This window comes from Lampetra fluviatilis, chromosome 32 (assembly GCF_964198595.1).
Source record: "Lampetra fluviatilis chromosome 32, kcLamFluv1.1, whole genome shotgun sequence".
Lineage (NCBI taxonomy): Eukaryota > Metazoa > Chordata > Hyperoartia > Petromyzontiformes > Petromyzontidae > Lampetra > Lampetra fluviatilis.
In genome coordinates this window covers 11,783,202-11,810,077 of record NC_136306.1, presented here as the reverse complement: position 1 = coordinate 11,810,077, position 26,876 = coordinate 11,783,202, and the positions used below count along the sequence as shown (strand labels likewise).

Below are 26,876 nucleotides of genomic sequence, written 5' to 3'. Positions count from 1 at the left end.
GTGTAGTGTGTGGGTGGTGGTAGTGGTGGTGGTGAGTGTATAAAAGGCGCGGCGTGTGGACGCCCTCAACGGGGCTCCAGGAAGAGGAGTCTGAGTGAGTCTGAGCAGCAGCAGCACCACGCAGCGGCTCCCAGCGCGCACGCGGCAGAGATGGCAGCAGCGTCCTTCAACATCGTCCTCGCCACGGACTCGTACAAGGTCTGGCCCCGCTTCTCCCCCCTGTCCCACCGCTCCTTGTCAACCTCGTTATTGGGGTTATTGTTGTTGTTAGATGGCGACTCTCTCTGTGTCTCTCACTCGGAGGCGCCGCCGATGCGCGCTGCCATTTACAAAGCGGCGCCGGTCGCAGTCGTTCTGGGCAGGCCCCACGCACTAAAACACAAACAGCGCCGCGTGTTTGTGTTCGTTTATTTAGAGAGAGAAACCACGAATCGTGGAGACTGCCGCCCCCGTCGTCTGTAGTTGTGTGAATGTCGGCAGGGTTCTTGGTGGCGCGGCGAGCGAGGCCGTCCGCGGCCTTCGCCGTTCATTGAACCTCGAGCGGCGGCGCCTTGCCGCGTCGTGTTGCGATGCCCAGTCGCTTGTCCAGACGGGGCCCGCGGGCTACAGATCACTCGCAATCCTTTACGTGGCTGATATTCGTGCATATTACGGCGCTAACGTCATTTTTTTCCGAAATTTGATCCACTACCTTCAGCGGTGGGTGTCGAGTGGATGGACTTTCCCCGCCGCACGAATGTGGAATGTACGCCGCCACTGTCGCTGGGCTGAAGCAGGAGGCGAGCGGCCACCCTCGCTAGCTTCACGTCGAATTGACAACATTGAGCATGCGACTTTGTTTGTGTGTAGGACCTTTGATGTTATCGTGACTCTATAGATAACCCCTTTAGAACGCTGTCTTTGTATTCACTGCATGTATTGCAATGATGCAAATCGGCTCTCAGGGATGCATGCTTAGAATTGCATTCGGAGACGTGAGCAGGTTAAATATGTAATTCATCCTTTTATGAAACAATAAGAATACGTTTTACCATTTCTGGCGATAAAACAGGTGTTAAGATGTTCAAACGCCAAATATAAACCTTTTTATTTGCAAAGAATCCTGTCTGCATTAACCACACGTACACGTGGGGGTGCACTTGCAAGAAAACACGCTTCTGATAATATAATAATTTATCCTGTGATAAGAAGTGGGTTGATGGGCCTGGGCAGGAGGGGACACGGCCAAAGTGATGCCGGGTGATGATGGTGGTGAAGATGAACGGCCGAGTGCGAGACCCTGGCCGGGTGAATTAAAACAACTCGCGGTCGTGAGAGGTGGTGACATTCATCCAACAGTGGAGCGACCATGGCTGTTCTTGAGAGGTCTCGTAACTTTGAAAGAAATGACGAAGCCTCCATGTGTACGTTTCTCTGCTCTTCACTGGTAGAGCCTCACTCTGCTCGCTTTAATGCAACTGTTTGCAGGAGGTACAATACCTGGTCCACTGATGTTGGCAATTGTTTCTGATTCATATTATTAGCACGAGACTTAAGGCAATTTCAACAGTATGCTGATCTTGTCCAAAATGAGGGAAACCAATCAACCTCTGACTGTGAAAGCATGTTTAAAGATTCAGTAGTCGAGTCTTTGCACGCAACTTGAAAAATCTCAGCCAACAACATGTATGCCAAGTGAAAGTTGTCTTGCCCTTCTAGAACACGATTGCCATCTATAGTTCCCTCTAGAAAATGATTGTCCATATAAAGGTGCTGTTTTAGATTGTACATTACATTTGCGTGATGGCAGCACTGTGGAAGTGTAATTTCTGCACTACGTTTATTCTGCAATTGGCTACATGGTGAGCACTTGGTGACAAGTTAATTGGTTGTCCTGTGAAGAGACTGATCCTCGCCATAGAAACATGGAATTGCCTTGATTGGATCAGGAACACCGAAGAAGTTTAGTGTGCATTGTTCACTTGAACACGGGGACACTTGTAAATATTTGGCATACAGTAATGGAATCCTTAGCAGCAATATTCCATATACAGTTGTCTTACATTTCTGAACAAGTCTTGATCCTTAACATGAAGTTAATATATTGTGAGAACTTTATTGCCATCGCCATAACTCATAGCGGACTTTGCTCCATTTACAATGGTATTGTCACACTGAGAGGCAAATAACTTGATGATAGGACGGGTATGTATGTTTCACTTCTTAGCATGAGGCATAAAGCATTTAACACTCAAGGGTAACCCTGCCTTATTCGTAAAGCTTCTACATTTCTGGGCTATGATATAATGGATGCGCAAAATGATTGGTTTTAATATTTTTCTGATTCGAGCATAGGCATGACTCAATCTGTCACAGATTGGCCTTTAGTAACACCATAGGGCATTTGACGTAACGCACATGATGACGGAGACCCTGCTGATGCAGTTGAACATTCTCGTCAGTGATGCTTAAAGTCGTCTACGTCATAAACAGGTTGTGATACTGGAATGCCAGGCCGTGTGGGGTCTTTAGTTCCCGAAAAGAGGATGTTGAAACTGGCTTGACACAACCGCCTTGTTAGACGATGTGAATTGAAGACAGTACCCATAACACCTCCGTGGTTGTGAGTAGGTTTAAATCGGTGAAACTCCACACTTGTCCACTTATTTTCTGCAAAACGATTGGTAATTTGTTTAGAAGTAGCACATTGGGCAGTGAAGCCGGCAGCCCGAGTTTCTCTCCTGGTCAATGACCTCCCCCTTAACCCCTACACTGACTCGCGTGTTGAAGTGTCGTCAAACACAACCCCACATGATCAACACGGAGTGGGGGAGGCCTTCATCCTAAGAGAGTCGATTGACAAATGGCAGTATATCATTTTAGAGTAACTACCACACTGTTTTGGGCATCGCAGCAACAACGATACAATGCACAAACACTTCATGATGTGCAAGACCTGATGTCATTAAACTTGCCATAGCATTCCCAGTAACCGTAATCACGTGGTTTTATGCAAATAAATACCCTTTTATAACAGGTGCTTGAGAGTAATAAACACGTGTTTGTCAGGAAGAATGTGTATATTCCAGTTGAACAACTTTAACACCGGAGTAACAAGTATTGTATGACACTGCAAATACCATTTGCCAATGCGCAATATTACTCTGATGTAACTTTGGTGAAATAACATACTTGTTGAATACCATGCACATAGAGCTTGGTCCATTTTATGCTTTGATTCGGTCATATGCGTATTGGCTTGTAGTCTGTTTCTTAAGGTATTTAAATTTCAGTTTCATTATGAATCCACAAATGTAACAACTTATTTCCCCTTTTTCGTTGGTTTGTGAATGTTTTGTGAAACTGGCGTGATGCCATGGTTGGCTTGTATACAGCTGACTCTTTGCATAGTTATGCTGCGATACTGCAATTATAAATGTTTTAAGTATTAAAACTAATGCTATGTTATAATACTTTAGAGGTAGATTCATAGTGCATTGTTTAGCGGATTGCGCTATGAGCCCGGTGACCCAAGTTCAATTCTCGGCCATGGCTAACATGTGTGGCATGATTTCTAATTCTGTCATGGATTTCCCTGCCTCAACCCACGCTGATCAGCATGGCGAAATATGATTAGTAGCTGGGGAGGCTTTCATCCACCAAAGACTGGATAAAGGGCTGAGAATGATGCCTTTGTACTTTAGTTTTTCGTTTATCAGAACATTTTCACAAATATTGGCACTTGTTCTCAGTTTGTGCAAATGTTTAATCCGTGTACCGTGTGTAACAATGTTCCTGATATTCTGTACTTTGTCCAAGCCCTCTCTCTTGCAAGCAGAACATAATGATGCTGCAATATTAATAACGGTTAAACAAATGCATTTTATATTTTGCTTTCTTGGAAAATGACTGAAACCCAATTAACTGAGAAAAACTGCGGTGTGTTTTTTGTCAGTGGATGGACTAAAATGTTTTGGCGTGTATTGTAAATGCAGAATGCATGCGCTGACCTTTCCATTAACCCTTACCAACAGCGAGCAGGCACAAATAACCTTGGGAGTATGCCGGGTTCGTTTTAGACTGCACAGTTGCTCCATGCGAGTAAGGTTAAACACACAGTGCAAACAGCTGGGGTCTTCTTTCCCTGCTGCCTCTCCGCCACTACCTCTATAACCACCCGCCTGTGTCCTGGTGTCGGATCTCAGAGGCCCATGAGTTTTTTTTTAGGAAACTACTGGTACAAACCCTTTATAATGAATTGAAAGGAGTGTGTATCGTTTACTTTTGGTTGCCAATGGGTATATCCGACTCGGTTTGACACCGCCATACAGTGCACTGTATTCCTAATGGACGCGCCTGAAAGGATGTGTGATGTGAAGGTCATTGCAGTAAGGCACGTATTAAACCCACGTAACTAGACTCTCGGCAGCTGTTTTGGATATGATCCGTGCTTTGTGGGCCATGTTGTTTTCACGCCTAGGACCAAATCACCTGGAATACGCCTGATCTCATCAGATCTCCCAAGATAGGCAGGGTTAAGCCTGGATAGGGCTTTTGTGTGTGACCATCATGCAGAACAGGTTTACTTTGTGAGGGGTCAGCTGCAGAGGGAAGTGACAAGAAATCCACAGTTGTGTTGTACTTCTATGCTCCCTGCTGCCTACACCATGGAGTAGGGTAAAATAACTCCTGAGTGCTGCACGGCATGGATAAGCCCTCATCCAGCAGGGCTTGAAAAGGGCTCTCCATCTGCACATGTACTATACATCTATTTCATATTTGTTCCTGGATTATTGAACAAAATTTGGATTTCAAGTACATTGCCTATCTACCAAGACGCCTTTTTTTACGTCCGGTTTTATATCCTGAATTCGGTTTATTCACAGCATATCGGATACGTTGAGGAAAGTACCTTCAATGTTATTAAGGGGGTTTTTGGCGTTATTTTTGCTGTGACTGGGAAATATTGTTTAAATATTGTTAAAAGAAACAAACGCATAGCATAATAACGTTGTATCCCAGTTGTGCTCTTGGCGTTATTGAAGGATTCCTAAGAATCCATTAGGATATTTTACCAGTAGAATTAATTTGGTAAAGCTCTGAACCATAAAAATCTTAAAATATTTTTGTATCATTTTTTTTCTGCAGAGTACATGACCTCAACCACGCTAACCTTGAAAATACATGTCTAAAAATCATTGTTTTAATGAGGAAGTAATCACGTGTACATCATTGAAATATAATTGACCAATCTATGAGATGAGTCCTTGCTATGACAATGTAATGCTTTAACAAAAAAACCGCTCAGCCTCGGTGATAATGGGCCACCAAAGGATTTTAAATACACATACAAATTCCACTTTCTTGCCTGCTCTGCATGGAGTAATGTTCACCGCATGACAATCAACTGATGGGTTTTTTTTTCCTCAGAGCTGGGATTTATTCAAATTTAAGATCGGAACTAAATCTTATGGGCTGGCCACGTTTGTCATTATTGGCGTCAAGGTTCAGATCATAAACTCGCTACACTTGAGGCCCTATTTAATCACGATAGCTGCCTGCAGTTGGACCCAGAGTCGATGACTCGGAGGTCAACCACCAGGTCAACTCCGTCTAGGTTTTATTTCGCCTCCATTGAGCAATATTTCTTCCGTGTTCCTTTCGGTGTCTCTTTGAGACGCTTGTATGCAGCTGTGGTTTAATGGTTCACAAAGATACCCACCACGAACCCTGATCCTCACCAAAGTATTTATTGGGAGGTTTTCAGAGGTTAGAATCGACATGTAAAACCTGAAAAAAAATATTCGACCAGAAATGATGACGACGAAATGTTTGAATTTCAGCTAACCCCCCCTCGCCTCTATTAACCCCAGCAGTATACAGTGCAGTATACTGTACATGGTTGCACCGCAGCTAATCGATTGGCAGGTCGTGTATGGTGGGGTTAAAGTATTGTAGGTGTTTGTATATTTTAATCATTTGTCTTTTGTGTCTCAGAGTCAGTGGCTGTTTGTCCAAGACACTCTGTACTACACCTGTGCTTGTGACAGGTTTTGTATTTGAACGAATGAATGTATTATATTTTGTGGAATCACCTGTATCCTATGGTCTCTCTGAGAAACCAACAGATGAATTAAAATGGTAAATAAATCTAGCCAACGTAATGAGCTCAGAGCTTTGGGAGACTTAACACTCAATTACGTAACTGGACTTTAAACTAAATTCTAAGGTGCGATTTTTTTTTCTTCCTCTGCCAAGTACAAAAATTTCTCCACAACCACAGGCCGCTTGGTGCTCAAACAAACTTTCAAAGATACGCACACAAACAAGGTCGGACAAAGTAACAGTGGCCGAGAGCACACAGGAACGAGTTTCTGTTGTCAGATAATGCCTGGCGTACAGAGTTGTGACGTGTTATTTTGGAAATATGTTAATTTAGGAAAGTATAAATAGACTTGAGAAATAAAATCGGTTTTAATTACGGTGTCGTTTCTCTACGGCATGACTTTTGTGCACAAACCTCATTATGCAAATGTTAAATTCTCGCGAGTTTTTCAAGTTGTAAACGAACAGTTATGCTGTGACGCTGTCGCAGAGTGACGTCGCCGTCCTGCTGAGAATGGGGTGGATTTCCGCAAAGCGAATAGAAGCCCTTGCCAGAAGGACAAACGTGGCTCCAAGCAAATGCTTTACCAATGACATGCAATCATCTGTCAGCAGTTACAGTACTTTGATCTGTGCCAGCTCCTGCCTTATTTAGATCGTATATACAGCATCCTCGCTGCCAGCCATAGCTGGGGCTAAAGTTAGACTGACTTTGTGGACCTCGGTTAGATTTGCTGTCAGGTAATCGATTTGGGATGCTTCCGTGCGGTAACGTTTAGCACACTGTACTTGCAGTCAAGAGGTTGTCGGTTTGATTCGATGTCCTGGCACGGCAGTTTAAACGTTGGGAAAATTTGTAAAAAAACAAAAACTCCCCCCAACTCTGTCCATTTTTAAAGTATAAATGGATACACCACAGTGAATCGCCTGTGGTGCGGTTCGAGTTGATTTCCTGACACGCCAGTTGAATCAAGAGTGCAAGTCTCTCAAACTCGTTCACAGCTGTCACCCCAAGAGCATGAATTACTACACCCTGGTTAGTCCACTTGGCAAGGTTTCATGTGGTGGGGTAAAGTGTGGGTATTTCCAAATCTTCGAAGATGCCTGCGCAGTATGAACGAGTAGGCCAATACCTTCGAGAGGGGCCTTCTAGAGCTCCCTCTAGGGGAGGCCACCTCACCAGCAGTGGGGTGAGAAAGTAATCGCAGTGCCGCATCTCTTTTTTAGCTTTCGATGTTTTTGTTATTTGAGATTCTTTACAGCGAGCCTTTAGCCCGTCCAAGGACGGGTGTATGGCAGTACATCTGAAACTTGCAAGCGAAAAGCAGCCCGCGACGTGGTATTCACTGCATAAATTCGTGTGCAATGTGTAAGGCCGCGGTGACACAGACTTATTTTATTTTAAGGTTATAATCCCTTTTTCATCATGACGTCCTTTTTACTTCTACGTCTCAACAGCGTTACGGAGATCGCGCGATGTGAGGGTTCTGCCCTTGTAGTGAGGGTTGTGAGTTGAGGAGGGGGAGGAGGCGCCCACCCTACCCCATGTGGAGTGACGTCACCGACTCATGATTATTAATGAGGGGGGTCCATTTGAAGGACGTAACCTGTTCATGATGAGGGGGGCTGGTCGACGTGGAGTTACGTCACGTGCGTTACACACTGACGTTCTTGGGTAAATATAGTAGTATAATAGGCCTACAGCGTTAACGGCAGACATTGCACGCTTCCAGTGTTGAAAGGGTTCAGACTCTAGAGATTATTTGCTGGCTTCAATGCAAACATTGTGCATGTGATATACAATCCACAGACGTGTTTATCCTCCTACTGCATTATGGCTTTTGTGGCTGGTATAATTTTAAGTGCATCATTGGCAGTCTGAACGCCTTCCCACGCTGTGTCGATAATGGGGGCTGTTTAACCATACTTCACCACGCTGGTCAGTACGGGTTGGGGAAGGGGGAGCCCGGGGCCAGTTCAGATATCACTTGTGACCTGATGTTAGCCGTGGCCAGGAATCTAACTGGGGTGGCCCGGTTCGTGGCGCAGTCCGCTAAACGCGATGCCACAATAACAATGCAGCGTTCATTTAAAACAAATCCCATCTCGTGGCTTTCACTACAAATAGGTGCCAGGCACTTAGACTTTAAAAAATAACAAACCATGATACTTCAACTGGCAGATTAAAACTTAAAGGTTTTGGGGGTAATTACGTATTCAGCATTACAAATTGTTTAATTATAAATAAACAAATCCATAGCAATTAAGGAAAAGTATGATTTTTAAAAATCTGTCTTCATGGTATCTGTAAATGTAAAAACTACTTTTATTGTGGACATGTCACAATTCCCACCCCTTGGAATTGTTTAGATTCAGGATTTCCCTCAACTGTCCCATTTTGTATTTTCTCCTTTTTTCCTCTTCAGTGTTTTGTTCACTTCATTAGCCTACATACTGTATAACATTAGCAAGTAATTTGCCCGTTCGTAAGTAGATTTTTTTTTCGTATCTCAGAACTTAGTTGTACATTCGGTCAGTGTTATAAAAATGTGTTTGGATTCGACAAGAAAGGGAAGCATTCTTAAACTCATAAATGAGACGGCATTTGTGTGTAATACTGCAATAAATACTGTATAGTAAATGAAAGAACGTAACAAGAAAAGAAAATTAAATGTATATTTTCACGAACCCCAAGTCCTGATCCTGGCTTCCTTGTTGGAAGGGGCATTTCGAGGATGCTGGGACTCATTACATCTCGTGGAGGATTGCTCCGCCGAATAAAATAGTTCCACATTGTGAAATAATAACATCTTTATGGCGGTTCTTTCATAAGTGCAGATGTTTGTAAGTCGAGCATTCGTATCTCGGGGGCCACTGCCTGTAATTATCAAGACTCCTAAATACTTTTTAGGAGCATATTTCACTGTCCAGTTTTGTGATGGTGATGAGCACAGCTGGCGGATGGCAAATTGCACCAATGGAAAGTTTTCTGCGTTGCCCTCTGCTGCCCACAACGTAGCTCCAAAGCAGTCTGGAACACCGATTTTTCATGATGGTCACCCATCCAAGGATCATCCAGGCTGAAGCCTGCTTAGCTTCCAAGATATGAGATGGACACAATCCTGGTGATTTAGGCAACGCACACATTGGACATAAACATGAGAAAACATTGTTTTGTATGTCAGGCTTACTATTTTAGAAAACAGGCCTTTGTCACTGTAATACTGTGCAGGAAGAATACACTTGCCCTGTAAACTCTCTGCTTGTTTTTAATGGCTTGATTTCCCATGATAAATAACGACCGCTAATGAGCTTACCACACAAACCAAGTAACTCTCCTTTTGTTTGTTTTTGCAATGTCAAGGCTGTTTGTGATTGCAGACAGGCCCAATGGAACGTGTTGGCGTGCAAAGTTCATCTTCAAGAATAATGCGAATTGATGGTTAATTTTTTTTTCATTTTCAGATGTGACAATGCAAAGCGATTTTAGATTTGCCCAGCCTGAAATCTATTACTCGAGTTCACGAAAGTTGACTCTTCTCCGTGAACTATTCATTTCAAAAGTATTTCACAAAGAGGAGAGTCTTTTTATACTTTATTAGAGCTTGCGTAACAGAAAGAGGAAGCATTGGTGCATTCCATTCCTCCTTAACGGTACAGAAAGTACTAAGTCAGCGCTTTCTGTATTTTTTTTAGTGCAAGTTTTATCTTAAATCTTTCATAATTTCGCTGCTGGGTGAAGGCTTCGATGAGCCATCGCCATCGCTCAGACCCGCAATGTAAGAATCCACCGAGTGCCTCCACATGACACCTTAATGTGTCGTAGCTCCATTTCTGCGCGAGACTTGTTCCCTCCGGCTTGTGCCCCTCCTTTAGCCGGCACTCATTTGCTGGTCTCTACCACCAGCCATTATCCCTTCCAGCGAAGTGTCCTGCCCAAGCCTAAACACTTGATAAATTCTAAATAATATTTTTATGGCGCAGTATGCGCGTGTGGAACTTGTTTTGCATGCATAGGCAGGTGTAGTGTCAGACGTCTGTAATCTGTCAACTCTGATGTGGGGTTGTTAGATTATACATTGAATGAACATCCGTGTGCCTGAGACACTCCTCTATGAGGCAACAAGGTTGCCATAGGGAGCAGTCCAGCAAGTGGGTGGCTGACCTATCTGTATGCATTTTCAGTGTTGTTCATTCGTATGCATCGTTTCCCTCTGGGCCCTGTGGGCTCCAACTACAAAAGGAATTTGAGGATCCAAACATCTCAACCATGACGACCTTTTGGCACGTTTTCGACAATGACTGCTATTTTTATACAGGTGACGCTTTGTTGTGGGGCCTCGTTGTGGGCAGTAGGGGCCTCAACAGCAACATGTTTAGTTGTACTGTACTTCTGTGCTCCTATATCTGGGTACTCTGGTTTCCTCCGTCATGAGAAAATAATTCTTCAAATGCTGTTGTTCAAACATCCCAATGCAGGAGGATTCTCCTCTAAAATTTTGATGTGTGGCTATATATATTTTTTTTATTATCCAAATCATACTTTTTTCTTTTGAAACTATTAAGATCATGGCCTGGAATATAGAAAAAATGCACCTTGTAAACCGTTGGTAATTGTTATTGGACTGCTGATGAACCCCAAAAAGGGTAAAACTGGGTCCAGAGTTTACATGCTTAACATGGGTTTGTAAAAAATAAACCAAAATAGCCAAATCCTTATTCTTTGGGTTTTTCGGTAAAGTCTCACAAAGAACAAAAAAACTACGACGTTTCGATCGCAACACAAGCAATCGTCATCGGGAGTAGAAAAGGAGGGGGAAAGCTGCTGAGGCAGGCTGTTTTAGTTATTTGGTTCTACGTAACTTTACCGAAACACCCAAAGAATATGAATTTCTGCAGTCACGAAAGCTTTCGGTCAAGATTTAACCGAAATCCTTATCAGAATGTAAATATTTAATCTGAAGGAATCCGTTGAGCTGTAAAGCTTTCTTTCTAGATAAATGTTGTACATTCCATCATGACTATCATTCCCGTTCCTGTGCGCAGGTGACGCACTACAAGCAGTACCCTCCCAACACGACCACCGTCTACTCCTACTTCGAGTGCCGCGGCGGGAAGCTCAACGGAGCCGTGGACGGCGAGGTCAAGTTCGGGGAGGTGGTCGTCTTTGGTCTTCAGTACACTCTGCGCAAGTACTTCGCAGGTGCCTTTCTGCACGCACGCAAGCCCTCGGTGGGCGCATCGCAGTGCAAAGCACGCTCGTTTCATACGCGCTTATTCCTCGCGCGCACGCGTATTCCTGATGGTATCTTGCAGGAAAATGTATCCATGTACGTTGAACTTCTTTCCCACCGTACGTAGCCAACCGTGCTCATCGGAGGTGCGTGAAAAGATTTTTATCGGTGGCTAGGGATGTCACGATAAGCCCCCTCCCGCGATAAAAACAAAATCAAGTTTTAAACGTGGAGTGTAACGCACGTGTCCTGAGCTTTAATGTTAATCGATGAATTGTCGCATCTCTAATTAACGGCCTTGCGTCTGTTGTTTAGATGTTTGACTCTTGTCCAACTGTTAAAAATCGAAAGAATATGGTCTGGTTTCTTTGTACAGTGCAGTCAATATCTCAACAAACCAGATGTTTGTGTAACTGACCGGTTTACCAGATTGTTCACTGCACCTTTATCATGAACTGAACTGTCATGGGTGCACACAGTTTATGGGGACATTATAATTAAACGTCCAAATATAGGACACTCCTGAAAGGGCCTTGGGAATCTGTGCGCTATTAATGGACGAGTCAATGATATTAGTTTACATAATAACATTGTTCTCGTGATGTGTGTACGTGTCGGTCGTGGGATTGCTCCACTATGCTGGTTAGTGCAGGTTGGTAAAGGCATGGAGCGTAGACATTGAATCATACAAGTACAGTATAACAATGGATATCGCTGCACTGACACCTGCTACTCATAACGTTGCCCTACAGCAGCAGCAGCCTATAGCACCTGTTAACCATGGTGGTTGCCCATTTGACAACTATCCAAGCTTGGCTCTGTGTAGCGTCTTTAGATTGGCTGCACTCTGGGTGATTTTGTCATGATTCTAATTTGAGACGTTATTAACAAAAAAAATGCGTTTTTTAGATGTCATTAATCCTCCTATGGGCCATGTGCTGTGCTTATTAGGCGTGGTTCCCAAGACCTAGGGTGTGCCACCTGCGTTCAGGAGTGCCTTTCATGCATGTGAAGATCAATCGTACATTTCTTTTGAATGGCTTTCATTATTCCCAGCCATTTTTGCTTTGTCAAATTATTTTTCAATCGTGCACAAGCACAAAAACCAAAAACTCAACACGTGTGTCAATACCACTGCTTTAAAATGCAACCTTTTCTATATCGGGTGTCATTGTGGGCAGTGGCCCTTCATAGAATGCAGTCGATGGAGGCGAGAGAGATGATGAAGTGAATAATAATTGGAGACTGCACTAGGCACCATGGAACCCTGGTCAAAATAAAAATGTATCAATTTCCTGATGAAGATTCTTGAATTTTTACACAGTTTCCTATTGATATATATTGAGTAACGGACAAACCCCCCCAACAGTAAAAGATGTTGGCAATAAACTCGTTTGTATTCAGCGTAGAATCATCAAAAGTTGCTAGCACAGTGCATCTTGGGGGTAACCATGTTGAGGTATGGTATCTTTTTGAAGATAGACTCAACACGATCAACGAAGCTTTTTGGAACATACAATTTAAAGAGTGAGTTTTTTGTAACCCTTGCTGTCAAATTCTACCGCTTTATCAGATTGATAGGCCTTACGGTATGTCATTTTTATATTCCCATAAATAATTTCAAAACCTTCCATTTAATGACTCCGCACTATATCGGGTGGAGCTGTGGCACATTCATTAGCATGCACTGCGTTACAAACCGGGTGACACGGGCTCTTATGTCCGGCCACGGCTAGCAACAGTGACGATTGATATCTGAACCAGTCCTGGCCCCCAGCGTCACCAGCTGTGTATTGACAAGTGGTGAAGTAAGGTCACAGGCAACCCCCATGGTGACATCGCATTGGGGAGGGTTGTCAACCTGCACCAGATTGACAAAAATCCGTAAAAAAAAAATCGTTTTAAGACATCACTAAACCATGTGGTCTGTTTTGATGTAGCTAAGGTAATATGTATTGGCAAATGAATTGAGGATTATTTTATTGATTAATATGTTCAGCTCACGATACATAAACCGTATCACTTGTTTAGAAAATAGTTGTTTTTAAATTGATTGCTGTGTGTAATGGGTGTACGTCAGCGACTGCAACCACGAGATGCGGCTCCTCCAAACCAAAGCTGGTGAAATTAAATGCCCGGTTTGGTGAATTGACAGTGACCCTTGTTCTGTACCGATTTCAGTGGGTTCTTTTTTTATTACAGTAGTGTTTTTTTTTTACGTGTCAGAATAAAAGTGTGCCAGTCGATTGAATATTCACCGAAGCTGTGGTTAAAATAATTGTTTAGCACTATTGTTGGATTTATTTTTCCGTTCAACCTCGTGCACTATTTACAGCACAGTCCAGCGAGCTGCTTGACATGAATAATACAGTGTTCACGAAACCTGAACAATTCGACAGGCTTAAATCATTTCTCCCGTCAAGTTTTTCTGCTAATCGGCAAAAGAGATGTTGAAACCCTCATCAATTGCTCCTCCACTAATCCGGCCGTGGTGATTAACACGAACACACACTCCCTTTTAATTATAGCCAACAGATTGGCTCGCAGATTTTGGCCAGCGTCCAGTAAGCGAGCATTCCTTTGGCTAAATCAGCCTTTGCATGAGAGAGACACGGATGGCGCAACGCGATGCACCGCTCCCCCACGTGTTTCTCCCAAGGGTCACCGAAGGACATCGGCAACTCTTCCTCCTTGAGCCTTCATCCACTCCCTCTACAGATTATGCACAGAACCCTCTTCAAATTGATCATCAGCAGCAGCAACCATTGCAGGGTAAAGACCTTCCAAAGCTATCGCCATCTCTCCAAGGTCTTTCGTTGCAACTGCCAAATAGCCCATTGAACGCTTCTCTCTCCAAAGCAAGCATCCTCTCAGGAATGTTCCCTCCTTTGGCTGCCAGTATGACGCAGGTTTTGATCACCGGCCATCACCCTTCTAGCGACGTGTCCTGCGGATGTCCAATTACGATTCTAAATAGTCATAATGATGCATGTATATTGAAATTCCTTCCTACCATACGTGGCCAACCCTGCCAATCAGAGGTGCGGGGGAAGGACAACGTACTTGAACAGGAAGTAGTTATAAAGACAGGAGTTCTAAAATCTCGATTAAAAAAAATGCAATTATACCGAGGGGTAATACTTTATTGGGTTGGTTGTTTTGTTTGTTTGTTCAGCTCTGTGACTCTCATTTGACCCAATTCCACCTCTCATTCGCAGGCCAAGTGGTGTCGAGGAAGAAGATTGAGGACGCGAAGGAGTTTTACTTGAAGCACTTTGGTCAACCTATTTTCAACGAAGCTGGATGGATGCACATCTTAGAGGTGACACGATTTGTAAATGTGGAACGCGGATGTTTAACGTGCAAAACAGAAGCCGTGTACAATATATATATACACGTTTGGGGAACATCCTTAAAATGCAGCAGAATCTAAGGAATTGTTGAAGGCAGATCAAGATCTACTGGACGTCTGTGAAAAGAGCTTTATAGCTCGTCAGATTTCTCCAGTATAAATAAATATCCTGATTATAAGTGATTAAATGAAAAGGTGATTAAGAGCAGGACAGACTTTTTGAGAGTCTAAACTTGGTCGTGAAAATCGGCATGGCAAATGTGTCCGACGGAGGGAGTTTTCATTCATTGCGTATTACACTTTGTGATGAGTGGATACTGGGCAAAGAAAAAAGAACCCATTCTGACGAGTGCACAAAAAGCTTGCTTGGAGTTGCATTACACTGAAAGACCGCTGCAGTATATGGATTGGGAAACGCATGCAAATCGGAGACGCGTCGTATTTACTGTGAGGAGGAGTAAGTGGGCTCTGAGAGGACGTGTGGCTCCAAGGGATGATGGCCGATGGGCGAGCCTGGTGGTGGAATAGCAGGCAAAGGACGGAATGTGCCCGAGAGGATGAACACTGCAGAGATGGAGCGAAGGGATTCGTTGAGACGCAGATTGTGGCATCACGGGACCATGAGGCATGGCGACGGCATGGGAAATCTTTCATCCAGCAGTTGATAGACCGTGGCCGCTGATGATTTGTCCATTGAGACCAAAAGTTTATTTCTCCAGAGAGACCCGGGTCACGAAAACAATAGCATATGCATGTGATTAATACTTATCACAATAACGCTGTACACTGCTTAAATAAATAATTCCTTGTTCATGGGAGCAACGGGTGTGACGGTAGTGGCACAAGAGAAACCAAGTAGTGGTTTCTTGATGCCACGTAGTGCGCGGTCCTGTTGGAGGTGATGATGGCGACCCGCAACTCCGCGCTGATGGAGGGAGCCACTTCCTTGTTCTTTCTGCAGAAGCATGATGGGAAACTGCCTCTGCGCATCAAGGCAGTGCCGGAAGGCACCGTCGTGCCGGTCGGGAACGTCCTGTTCACCGTGGAGAACACCGACCCCGCCTGCTTTTGGCTGACCAGCTGGGTGGAGGTAAGACGAAGATAAAGATATCCCGTATAGCCTTAACAAACTGTTGGGGCAAGTGCTGTTAGCGAGTAGCACCCAATGAAGGTCGGCTCGGCACACGGGGGGGTTGGTGGCCAGCACCAGGCCCTTCCACCTTTTGTTTCCCAAGTGGCAATGTTTTTACACATTGCACTCGGTACTTATTTGAGGCAAAGTCGACCTCGGGGAAACCCAGGACCAGTGAAGGACACACACGCACGCACACACACGCACACACACGCACACACACGCTCATACCAGAAACCACACCTTTATTGGCCTTGGGGCTGTGCTCGCTGTTAGGTACCTGAAAGTATGGAAGGTGAATCATTCTTGTGGTTGAGTTAAATGTCAGTTCATGTTTACGGATCGAATACAGAATCGATTTTTGTCTTGGTCCTCAAAACTGAGCATGACAACTAGTGGGCAGAATGAATGAGATGGCACAAACAAGATCCAGCGTACAAACTAGACGGTACAAATGAGACGGCATACGTGGGGCGACATGGAGACCGACGGTACAAATGAGACATTGACATGCATAGTTAAGCATTCCGAAATGTCCCTTATGTACAGTAAAAGAAATACAAATGCAATGTCGACGTACTTCATTGTCATCTCAATTGTGAGCACTGTTGTATTCAAATCGGCTTGGATGGATGAGCCATCATGCCAAGTTTTTCAGAGGAGTAATGTCCAACTTGCGTGCATCAACCCCACATTTATTCCATATGCCCATTATTACTTTCATTGATGGTGGAGTGTCAGTTCCCTGCCTTTCACAGAGACATAAAATAAATCTCTGAATTTTTTATTGCAAAAGTAGCCCCATTATGTGCCGGTGGTGTAGCAACCAAACAATCAGCATTACCAGCTACCACCATCACCAGAATCCCCGCTACCGGATTATTATCGTGGTTTAACAACTGCGAGCTGTGCTGGCAAAAATTGACGTAATAATGACAGTGATAATATCTTGGGTGCATTTTAAAATATCCTCTGTGTCCCGTAGCTTGAGAGAAGCTTAATAGGCCTCGGTAAAATGGCTGGCAGTGATTTCCGCACTGTTTTGGGAAGCGACAGCTGTTGGATTCTGGAGGCAATAATTATTCAAAGTCCCTGGCCGATAACAACTCTAAACATTCTCTCAACGTAACTTCTCCCACCGCAGTGCAGGATTCTTAGACTAAGGACCCCAATGGAGTGTAGCAATCGTTGCCAAGTCATTTTCATTTTTTTAAGTGAAGATGCATATGTTGTGCGTCGCGAGCGCGGGTGGTTGCAAGCTTGCTGGAGCTGAACACATGTCTGGCCCGGCTGTTATCAGCCCCGTTGTGCCAAACTGTTGCCAGGCATTTACTTGGCAAGTGTACAAAACCAGTGGCAAGTTGTGAAGTCTTCATATGTCCTTGGAAATTGGTTCAATCGGAGAGATATCGTTGTCATCGGAGGAGGAGTAGGAGGAAGAGGTACTGGATTCAGATAGGTTTTGGTCATTTTAATTAAACCAGCTTCTCAAGTGTACTGATATCATGGTGAGGTGGTTAGTTGGTGGCTAATATAGCACTGAGCAGTAGCTAGCACTCTCCCAGTGTCTGTAGATGATCTTGGCTTCCTGGAAGATTATCTTCTTTTGCTAATGGGTGAGAGACCTGGATTTCAATAAATCAGCTCTAAGACAAGTATCTTCCTGTCGTTCAATGCAGGTGCATTTGGGAATTCTAGGAATGCAATGGAGGGTTGGGGTAAGCGATTTCGATGGGAAGAACAGAACATGGCAAGACAGCCTCGGAGATGGCAGGAAATAGGAGGTTGCAATGGTTTGAATCTGTGATAGAAAGAAGAGAGCTGATTACCGAGAGAGACAGACATCGCAGTGTGGCCAAGGAGAATCTCCAAAGCCAGGCAGTGTAGCGGTGTCTGGGCAGCACTGAGATCCTGCTTTTTAATCTGGGCAGCCGTCTGTGATTAAATTGGGTTCTGAGAATAAAAGAAAGAATGATGATGATAATAATAATACTTGTATAGCTCATTGTGTCAGTCCACTGCCGCGTGAAGGCCTCTACGCACTCTGTGGACACACATCGGGTGTTTGACCGCTCGTCTCGCTGTTGTTCAGTGTAGGATGGTGAAGAGGGGGGGGGGCACCATAGACATCGCTCGACACTGACATTGGCCATGGCCAGGAATCTATCTCTGTATCACTGGGTTCAACGCGCAATGCGTTATTTCACCGAGGCTCCAACAACAAATTGTAATTTATTATCATACAGGGATCTTGCCATGGTGTAACGACATCCAGAGGTCACCGGTTTGGTCTCGTGACATAGCAGTTGAAACGACGGTGCAAGTTTCTTAAATCCCCCCCACCGCCTCCTATAAATGGGTTCGCAACAGTCAATCGGCAAGTCGCGTGTGGGGTCTAAACATTTAGGTATTCCCACATTCTCCAAGTCATCTGGCCAGTGTGGAAGAGTAGACCAAACACCCTCTAGAGGGGCACTATCTACCACCAGCAGTGGCGTGAGCAAGCAATTGTGGGGCTACACCTGTTCACGGTGAGTATATCGCTCGCTGCTGTGCCCGGACCCCTTTCTGCGCTCCCGCTTCCCGCGTGCCGCAGACGCTGCTGGTGCAGGCGTGGTACCCCATCACGGTGGCCACCAACTCGCGCAAGCAGAAGGAGTACCTGGCCGTCTACCTGCAGGAGACGTCCGGCAGCCTCAAGGGCCTCGAGTTCAAGCTGCACGACTTTGGGTATCGCGGCGTGTCGTCACACGAGGTGCGTCGTGTTTCCAGGGCTTCGGTTCAAAACACAAACGCACCTTGTGCGAGTGCACACGCGCATCCATTTTGCACACGCATACTTGAGCTGCTTATGACAAAGTTGCCCGGTATGCACCCGATGTGTTCACATTTCAGAAGCCAAAGTGGGGTTGAGCCCTCCGGGATAGATTCTTTGATGGTTGACCGCCACATGCAGCAGGTTGTGCTGTAGGCTGTGGGTGCAGACGTGAGCTGCAGAGGGAAGTGCATCACTTTATCGTTGTGCTGTACTTGGGTGGACCCATTACGCTCCCCACCTTTATCGAGCCACCAGCAGAGTGAAATATGCCGGAAACATCCCCACGACCCACATGCCGTGGGGTCGCCGTCATCCAGCAGTGGATTGATGAAAGGCTGTACGTGGATCTACTGCCCTGCGATGGCCACCTCCTGTAGCGGGCTGTGTGGGTAAAGTCCAGCACAGAGTGTGGATCAGAGGTCGCTTGATGGGATCTCAGTAGTAGTTCTGTAATATCACTTGAGGTTAATTGTTCCGTGGCATGGTGTGAGATGTACGGCCTTGCAAAAATTCCTTTTTACATGACGCTGACAGCCACAATTCAAAATATTGTGGAAAAAGCCAAAAATACATTGCTTTGAAAAGTTAATGCATTCCTCCGTAGCATGATGTAATCACAATCACTGTATTAATGTATTAGATTGTATCAGATTGTTGCGAGTGCCATGAAGATGCACTTCACCATGATTTTAAATTCTATATTTTCTTCTAAATAATGAAGATTCCCACTTGGAACAACGTGGGACATACCGCTTAGGTGTGTGTGTGTGTATGCACAAGATAAGAGCTGCTCGTGTTTTAGGGCGATCTTTATTGTGGTTTTTCTCTCCAAACTGCCGAGTGATGGTCTCGCGCTCGGCGCGCTCTCTGCGCCGTGCTCGCGAAGAGCACTGCCCTCCCTGTAGTGTCCGTGAGACTGAGCCGGAGGTCTCCGTGCGATTTCCTGTTCCCCTGTTAGTCGGCAGGCATCGGAGGCGCGGCTCACCTCATCAATTTCTGCGGGACAGACACGATGGCCGCGAACCTCTTCGCCAACGAATACTACGGCTCGCCCATGGCCGGATTCTCGATCCCAGCCTCTGAACACAGGTGGGCGGTGCACCAAACTCAACCCCCCCCCGCCTCCCCACCCATAATAAGGGTTGTTTTAGGTTAGATCGCGTAAATCTAAATGTGTCGTTAAACCCGCCACCACCATACACGTCACGTGAACAACAAAACGTGCCAATTGGTTACTACGTCAGCACCGGTGCGTCGGAGAGTCAACCCACAACATTTACAATTTGATTACGACGTTAAGACCGAAACGGGAAGACGTCTTAACAATTCTGGCAAATCCCCTGCTGAAGCTGATTGTAATTGCCAGCGAAACGTGGGCGCCACGGTGGCGGGATGTTAAGGGATGGGGAACGCGTTAATTACCTCGCCTGGTATACAGGAGGTTGTGGGTTCAATCCCGACCCTTACGCCTGTATATTTGGAGGTTTGCCCGTCTCGTGAATATTTCTCCGGGTCCTCCATATTTAGAATCGTACGTTTAGAGTATTTGCAATAAATTATTTCCACGTGATAGGCCAATTCGTTGAGCTATCATTTGTAGCCAGGTCGCTTCTGAAAAAGAGCTCCACAGCTGAGTGGACCTTACCTGGTAAAATAAAATAAAATAACCCCTGCGCTAAAGCCGGGGGCCGCTTGCGTAACACGCGCACGTTGACACGGCGCAGCAACATCACGGCGTGGGGCAAGGAGAAGGAGAGCGACGCGTTTCGCTACATCCTGGAGGAGTTCCCCGAGCTGCCCGTGTCCATCGTGAGCGACAGCTACGACATCGTCAACGCGTGCGAGCACATCTGGGGCGAGGAGCTGCACGACTTTGTAGCGAGCACGCGCACCGCCGCGGCGCCGCTCATCATCCGCCCGGACTCTGGCGACCCCGTCATCATGGTGCTCAAGGTAGGCAGCCGACCGCCGGCTGACGGGCGGCCACGCACGTCTCGTGAAGGAGGGGGGAGGGGGCTCACGATCCGTGTCGATAACGTGCACGTCCGGTTAGCACGGTTGGCTCTGTATGGTGCAAAAGAAGTTCAACATGCTAAGTCACCTTTTTAAAATTGTTGGTTCATTGTTGATACCAGAGGTCGTCTCCTCATTTGAGCCAAACTCGGGCAACTTTGTGATTCTTAGGGGATTGGCGCCCCTCCGATTTAGCACGGTTGGCTACATACCGTGCGAAAGAAGTTCAGTGTACATGCACACATACATCGGAAGGCGCCAATGGATCACGATCCCGCTTCACACCTCGTGACGTCGAGTCTGATGGCCCCTCTGTGTGTGTGTAGGTGTTGAACATCCTCGGAGAGAAGTTTGGGACGACGATAAACGAGCGCGGCTTCAAGGTGCTGCCGCCCTACCTGCGGGTCATCCAAGGCGACGGCATTGGCACGCACACGCTCGTCAAGGTAGCTGGCACACTGATGCATTGGCACCTGTAACTTTACCTAGCCTGAGATAGATGGACGCTATCGATAAGCAGGTTTCCCTCTCTCTATGCGGGTTCGGTGTTTGTACGATGTCGCGTTGTATATGCGGCTAACCTATTTTTACCAAAAATTCGCTCTATGCGGTTTGAATTAACTTTACATGTGGCTATGCGGTCAGACGTGGGACGACGTTGTGTGGGTACTGTGTGTACTGTGTGTGTGGGTACTGTGTATGTTACTGTGTAATGTTTACTGTGTGTACTGTGTATGTTACTGTGTAATGTGTACTGTGCACTACTCTGCAGACGCATTTCCCGCATGAAGAGGGAAATCTGTACAAAGACAATGTTCTCCTGTATTGCTGTTTCGACTGTTGAAGCAAATTATGTTAGTGAACGCCTAATAAAGGCCAGAATGATGCACGAGGGAGAGAGGTGCAGTCTGCACCACACCCAAGCGCCATCGTCTCGCGCACTGCTGGCGCTTGCACACCACGTGCTTGTTTACGGCCGACTTATTTAGGACTCGGGCCCAGTTCGTGTTTAACTCCTTGCTGGTGTTAGCCGTGACCAGGAATCAATCCCAAGGCCACCGGGTCCGTAGCGTAGTACGCTAACCGTTGCGCCACTGCTCCCAACGATTCGTTTGACGCCCACACGCCCACACGCACACCACGCCCACACGCACAACTTGCCTAACCGGGGACTTGAACGGTCGCGTGGCCCCGCAGGTGCTGCGAGCGCTGCACCGCGAGCGCTGGAGCGTGGAGAACGTGGCCTTTGGGGCTGGCGGCGCCATCCTGCAGCGCGTCAACAGAGACATCCTCAACTGCTCGTTCAAGTGCAGCTACGCGGAGATCGCTGGTCAGGGGGTAAGCCTCGAACTCGCACAGACGGCGAGATCGCCGGGGTAAGACTCGGGTTGACACAGGCCCAGAGATTGCCGGTGGAAGGCTCGGGCTGGAACAGACGGGGAGATGTTGTTCACCGTTGAGTCGTAGCAAGTGTGCGCAGTGTGGTCCTAATTTGACAACAAGCACCGCTTAATATCTTGTTGTCCATGAATGACGGCGTTGTGTGTGTGTGTCTCTCGTAAATAAGGGCGAGTGTGGCCCAATTCCACACTTTGGTGCCCTCCGGCACCGTATCTTGCCACTGCCTTGCCGTGTTGAATGCCTCCGTCTCGTGGCAGATTAACGTGTACAAGAACCCCGTGACGGACCCGGGCAAGGCCTCCAAGCGAGGACGCCTGTCTCTGCACCGCACGCCCGACGGCTCCTTCCACACGGTGCAAGAGGGGCGTGGGGACCCCAACACCGTACGTCGCCCCACTCCATGCCGAGGCCACGAAATAATACAACACGGGCATCGTTTCGTCTCTTAACACAATCGCATTTTGGTCCCATCAGTGTTGTGGGACTTGTGGCTCAATGTTTCCAGCAGCATTGTTTAAGCCGGCTAACTCCAGACCAGTTGTGCCCTTTCAGAGTACCACCGGTAGCATAAGGCCAGTTAGACATGTTGCTGGGCTGCCGGATTGATTAATCAACTTTATTTAAATCAAACCAAGGTCAATTCAGTAGCTTTTTCATTAGACAAAAGCACGCAGTGGTTTTTGGAAATAATATTATTTATTTATAATCGGCCACTTCTTAGATTTTGTTTGGTTTTCTTTGTCAGTGTGTGTACATCGTAACAGGTCATGTTCACTGCTTTAAAATCTTTCTGCTTGAGGAACGTTGCTTTGTTGCTTTCATTATCAAATTAAGTTTCCCAAAAGCACTCTCCTCTAACTGCTCCCATCCACCTCTTTCTGCCCTTTTAATCCCGCCCCTTGCCGCGCAGGACGTGCTGGTGACCGTGTTCGAGGACGGCGTGCTGATGAGCGACTACCAGTTCGAGGACGTGCGGCAGAGGGCGGCGCTGAGCGACACGGAAATGGAGCGGCTTCGCGAGAGCGAGCGGCGGCGCGTGTGGGAGACGCAGGACGGGGAGGGGAATGCGGCGTGATTGGGGGGGGGGGGGTCGCCACCGGAGTTGCCCACCCCCAGTCGTCCACCCCACGCCACCCCTACCGAACCCAACACCAACCCCCACTCGTCCACCCCTACCGAACCAAACGCCTACCCCCACTCGTCCACTCCCACGCCCCTTCCGTCCGCTCAGGCTGCCCCATGAGCCACTGTAAAAACTCATGCCTGCTTCTCATTGGGATGCCAAGTCAATGTTCAGAGTTTTTCTCCTGCTTTAGTCGAGCACTAGAAGGCCCGAGGTGGTCTCCCTGTGGCAAGAAAATCCCGAGCTCTTGGTACAAATGCCAACTGGTCGTGGTGGAGGTCGGTCTCTGCATGGGACCACTACTGTTGATTGTCCATGCATTTGAGTTTTTCATGAATATATGAAGTTTTTCCCATCTGGTATTTTCCAATTGCGATTTTAATGGGAAATTTTACAATGAAGGGGGTCTCGTTTTCTTAATCAAACGCGTGCATGGGCAACCACCAACCAGTGCTGCTGCTCTGTTTATCAAATGGGCAAACGGCGGATTTGATTCTCGACTGGAATTTGAGCTCGCAACTTTAATATTGTGTGCTCTAACCGCGGCACCTCATTGAGATGTAGATTTTAATTCGTAGGACTAACCGATCAAAAAACAACTTGCACACGTGTGTGTCTTTGACTTCGACTGTGTGCCCGGGTTTTACTTGATGCGGTTTGGCTGCAGATTTCTCTTCATCCACACAGTAGTTTATGTATAACATTAATTCCCCTGCGCAATAGTTGAACGTGGCACTTTTTAAAATAAAAAACTGTAATTTATTCACATTGCCATTGCAAATGGGCGTTGGCGTATTGTCCCAAAGTATCCTACACTAACAGCGGCGTATGAAGCTGAAAGTTTCTTAGACAATGTTTTGTCGGATTTGTCCTTTACTTAAGACGAAAAATATTTAGTGCGTATACGATGCCTGTCCATTTTAAAAAAGATTTGCCCATAATTGGAGGGGAAAAGCCCCACAATAAATATATCAACACTCCACCACCACACCCAACAGGAAAACAATAATAAGAACGCTTCCAAAGATGGACATTGTCCACGTACCCATATAATTTTCAGTTCTTACCTCTCCTGGCAAGAAATTACCATTTATCTGCCACAAATTACATTACACATGCGGTTAACTGAGAACCATTTTTGTTGCTTTTAAATTGTAAAATATTTGGACTTGTGCACATATCTGTATAAAAAAAACAAGCCAAGCACTAATGAGAATGGTGTGTGCGTGATTACGTGGCCCAACCAACCTCTGTGGCGGCATCTGTGATGGACCAATTTATACCCCGTGTTGGCATGCAGTCAAACTAGCTCTTGATCTTAACATATTCTATTGTGCGCTGGCTGGACATTTTAATCTAGGATATGATTACGATACGCAGTGCGGCAGCCATGTGGATTCGTGTCCATGTGTTGTACAGAAGCTGTTAGTCTTGATTTATCTTTCCTACAATTGTGATTTTTTTTTTCTTTAACGTCTGGTGCCCCTTGTATATGCAGTCAGTGCTATATTTAAGGAGTGTTTTTGTGTGTGTGAATGTTTTTGGTGTGTAATAAGAATAAATATAAACAACTGCATTTGAAAGCTGCGCGTGGGCGTGACGTAAATAAGAGAGTGTGAGTGAGTGTGTGCGAGAGAGTGTGTGAGTGTGTGTGCGAGCGAGTGTGTGCACGAGAGTTGGTTTCATCAGATGGGTCGACAATGAGGCCGTCACTGTCGTCTTGCCGAGTCGTGGAGATTGAAAACGTTCGTGATTGTCTCCTTGATTTGCCTGAATGCTTGGTCTCAGATCTGGTCTCGTGAAATACACTGTTCAGCCGCGAGGGGGGGCTCCATTATCGCGGCTTCACGTTGGCTTGTGCTGAACTGGTAGTTGGACTCCTGCTGCGAATTTGATATTTTCATCTCAAAGCTTGGCTTGGTTACAAATGTTCGCAAAGAACTGGCATTGCAATAGTTTATGTTGATGTCTCTGTTCCCAATTACTCCCAAGGACATTTGTTGTGACTAACCTTATTTATAAAGACTTTGCCAATGTTTCTAACGAGGCATTAACACGTTCACCACGTATGCCGCTTAATACTTTTAGTCGCGGAGATTACATTTAGCAAACAAGAGACTAGGAAATGCCTAAGGTTATTTGTGTGGCCTAATTTTAATCTTTTTTTTTTATGTACGATGGGTTCCAAGGATGGTCGTAAATGTTGCTGTTGAGAAATTGTGTGAATCTGAACACCTTCACTTTTAATCTTGTGTTAAAATTTTGTTTTATCGGACGACTCCATGTTTGTGCGGTACTTTTTGCATTTTTTATAATCCAGAAAATGATGCTCGATTTAAAAAGTGACATTGAATGCCAAATTGTCGTGTGCGTGTGGATTTTACTCGCGCCGTTGGAGTCCGAATGTCTATTGAGCGGAGGTGTAACGCAGTATTTGGAAACGTCTCCCTTGCCGCCTTGGGCGGCTAAATGTGGTTAACAATTAAGAAATTGTGTGAATGTATTTGTGATGATTTGAACTTAATTCAAATTCGAATATGAAGTGTGTTTTTTTTCCCACACGTGGCTGCTTGCGAGTCTGCGTAGCGAGGAATTAAATATTGGCCATGTGCTGAGACCAGAATAAATGAAACCCCATTACCTGATTTTAAATGGAGCTGTTAACACGTAATCACAATCTATGGGTAATTTTTGTGCGACTGTTTTTTGCCGTTTTGTATTACCGAATGTTTGGTCGTGTGGCTAAAACGCGTTGTCGCTCGTCGAGTAGTAATCATTTTAATCCGAGTTCATTAGTACAACATCCTTCCATGTTTGGCCGCATGTTTGTTTCGGTACCAACAATGACAAAAGCTCGTTTTTCACATTTATCACGGGAATAAATTGCCTAACCATCCACGGTTTGCATATTGACGCATATGGTTACGTAACTTGCTTATAAGTACAACGATTCGTAGTTCAAATGAACGCAAGGAGCGTATCTTGCGCTTGAGTAATTAGCCCCGGTGTAGGTTCATTTAACAATCGGTGAACTGTTCAAGACGAACTCTTTATAAATGCCTTTGCGGGCACTTGTTATTGTTCTGGCTGCGCTGTTCATCGGCAGAACACGCGAGTGAGTGTTAAACGTGCGTCGCTTGCAAGACTTGAGATGAGGGATGTGTTTGCAGATTGATGTTTCCACTTAATGTCTCCGAGTGATGTTGTTGCAAGCATTCTTCAAATCTGCCTGCGAGGAGGGTATCATCATTTCACAGTCGTTTTTTTTATTGAGATGCTAATGTTGGAATATACGCAAAGCTATGGAGTACATTTGTGAAAGAACTCTGAATTGCAAGATGAAATAACATTTTTGTAATAAAAAATTACGATGTATAATGGCGTCCGTGAAATGCCCTTGGGCTGCACAAAATGACGTGGATATTAAATATTTCTGGGCATTTGTAGGATTCATCTCGAAAACTCCATAAGCTCCATGTTGCCTTTCCAATGAATCCTACAAGTTCCAACAGCTATAAATAGCAACGTGTAAAACTAGGTTTTTAATTGTAAGCAGTTAATGTCACCGATGGCCGGTCCACGACACTAAAAGCATCGATCGTGGGAGGAGCACACACTGTTTGAGACGACATAGTTGGTCTGATTTGAAGCGTATTTTAAGACTTTCATCATTGCAATTTAAAAAAGTGTTAACTTCAGGACTAACTGTCAAATATATA

General features: G+C 45.6%; 1 protein-coding gene across 1 annotated transcript; it reads left to right on the top strand.

Annotated features, from left to right (window-relative positions):
- On the top strand, positions 1–26,876 carry LOC144943771 (nicotinamide phosphoribosyltransferase-like). The gene is made up of 11 exons (XM_078871597.1): positions 1–198; positions 11,131–11,287; positions 14,537–14,640; positions 15,632–15,760; positions 18,399–18,557; positions 19,579–19,709; positions 20,345–20,573; positions 20,960–21,079; positions 21,831–21,971; positions 22,292–22,417; positions 22,945–26,876. The coding sequence occupies exons 1-11, from the start codon at positions 151–153 to the stop codon at positions 23,107–23,109; spliced, it is 1,509 nt and encodes a 502-aa protein (XP_078727723.1). The 5' UTR covers positions 1–150; the 3' UTR covers positions 23,110–26,876.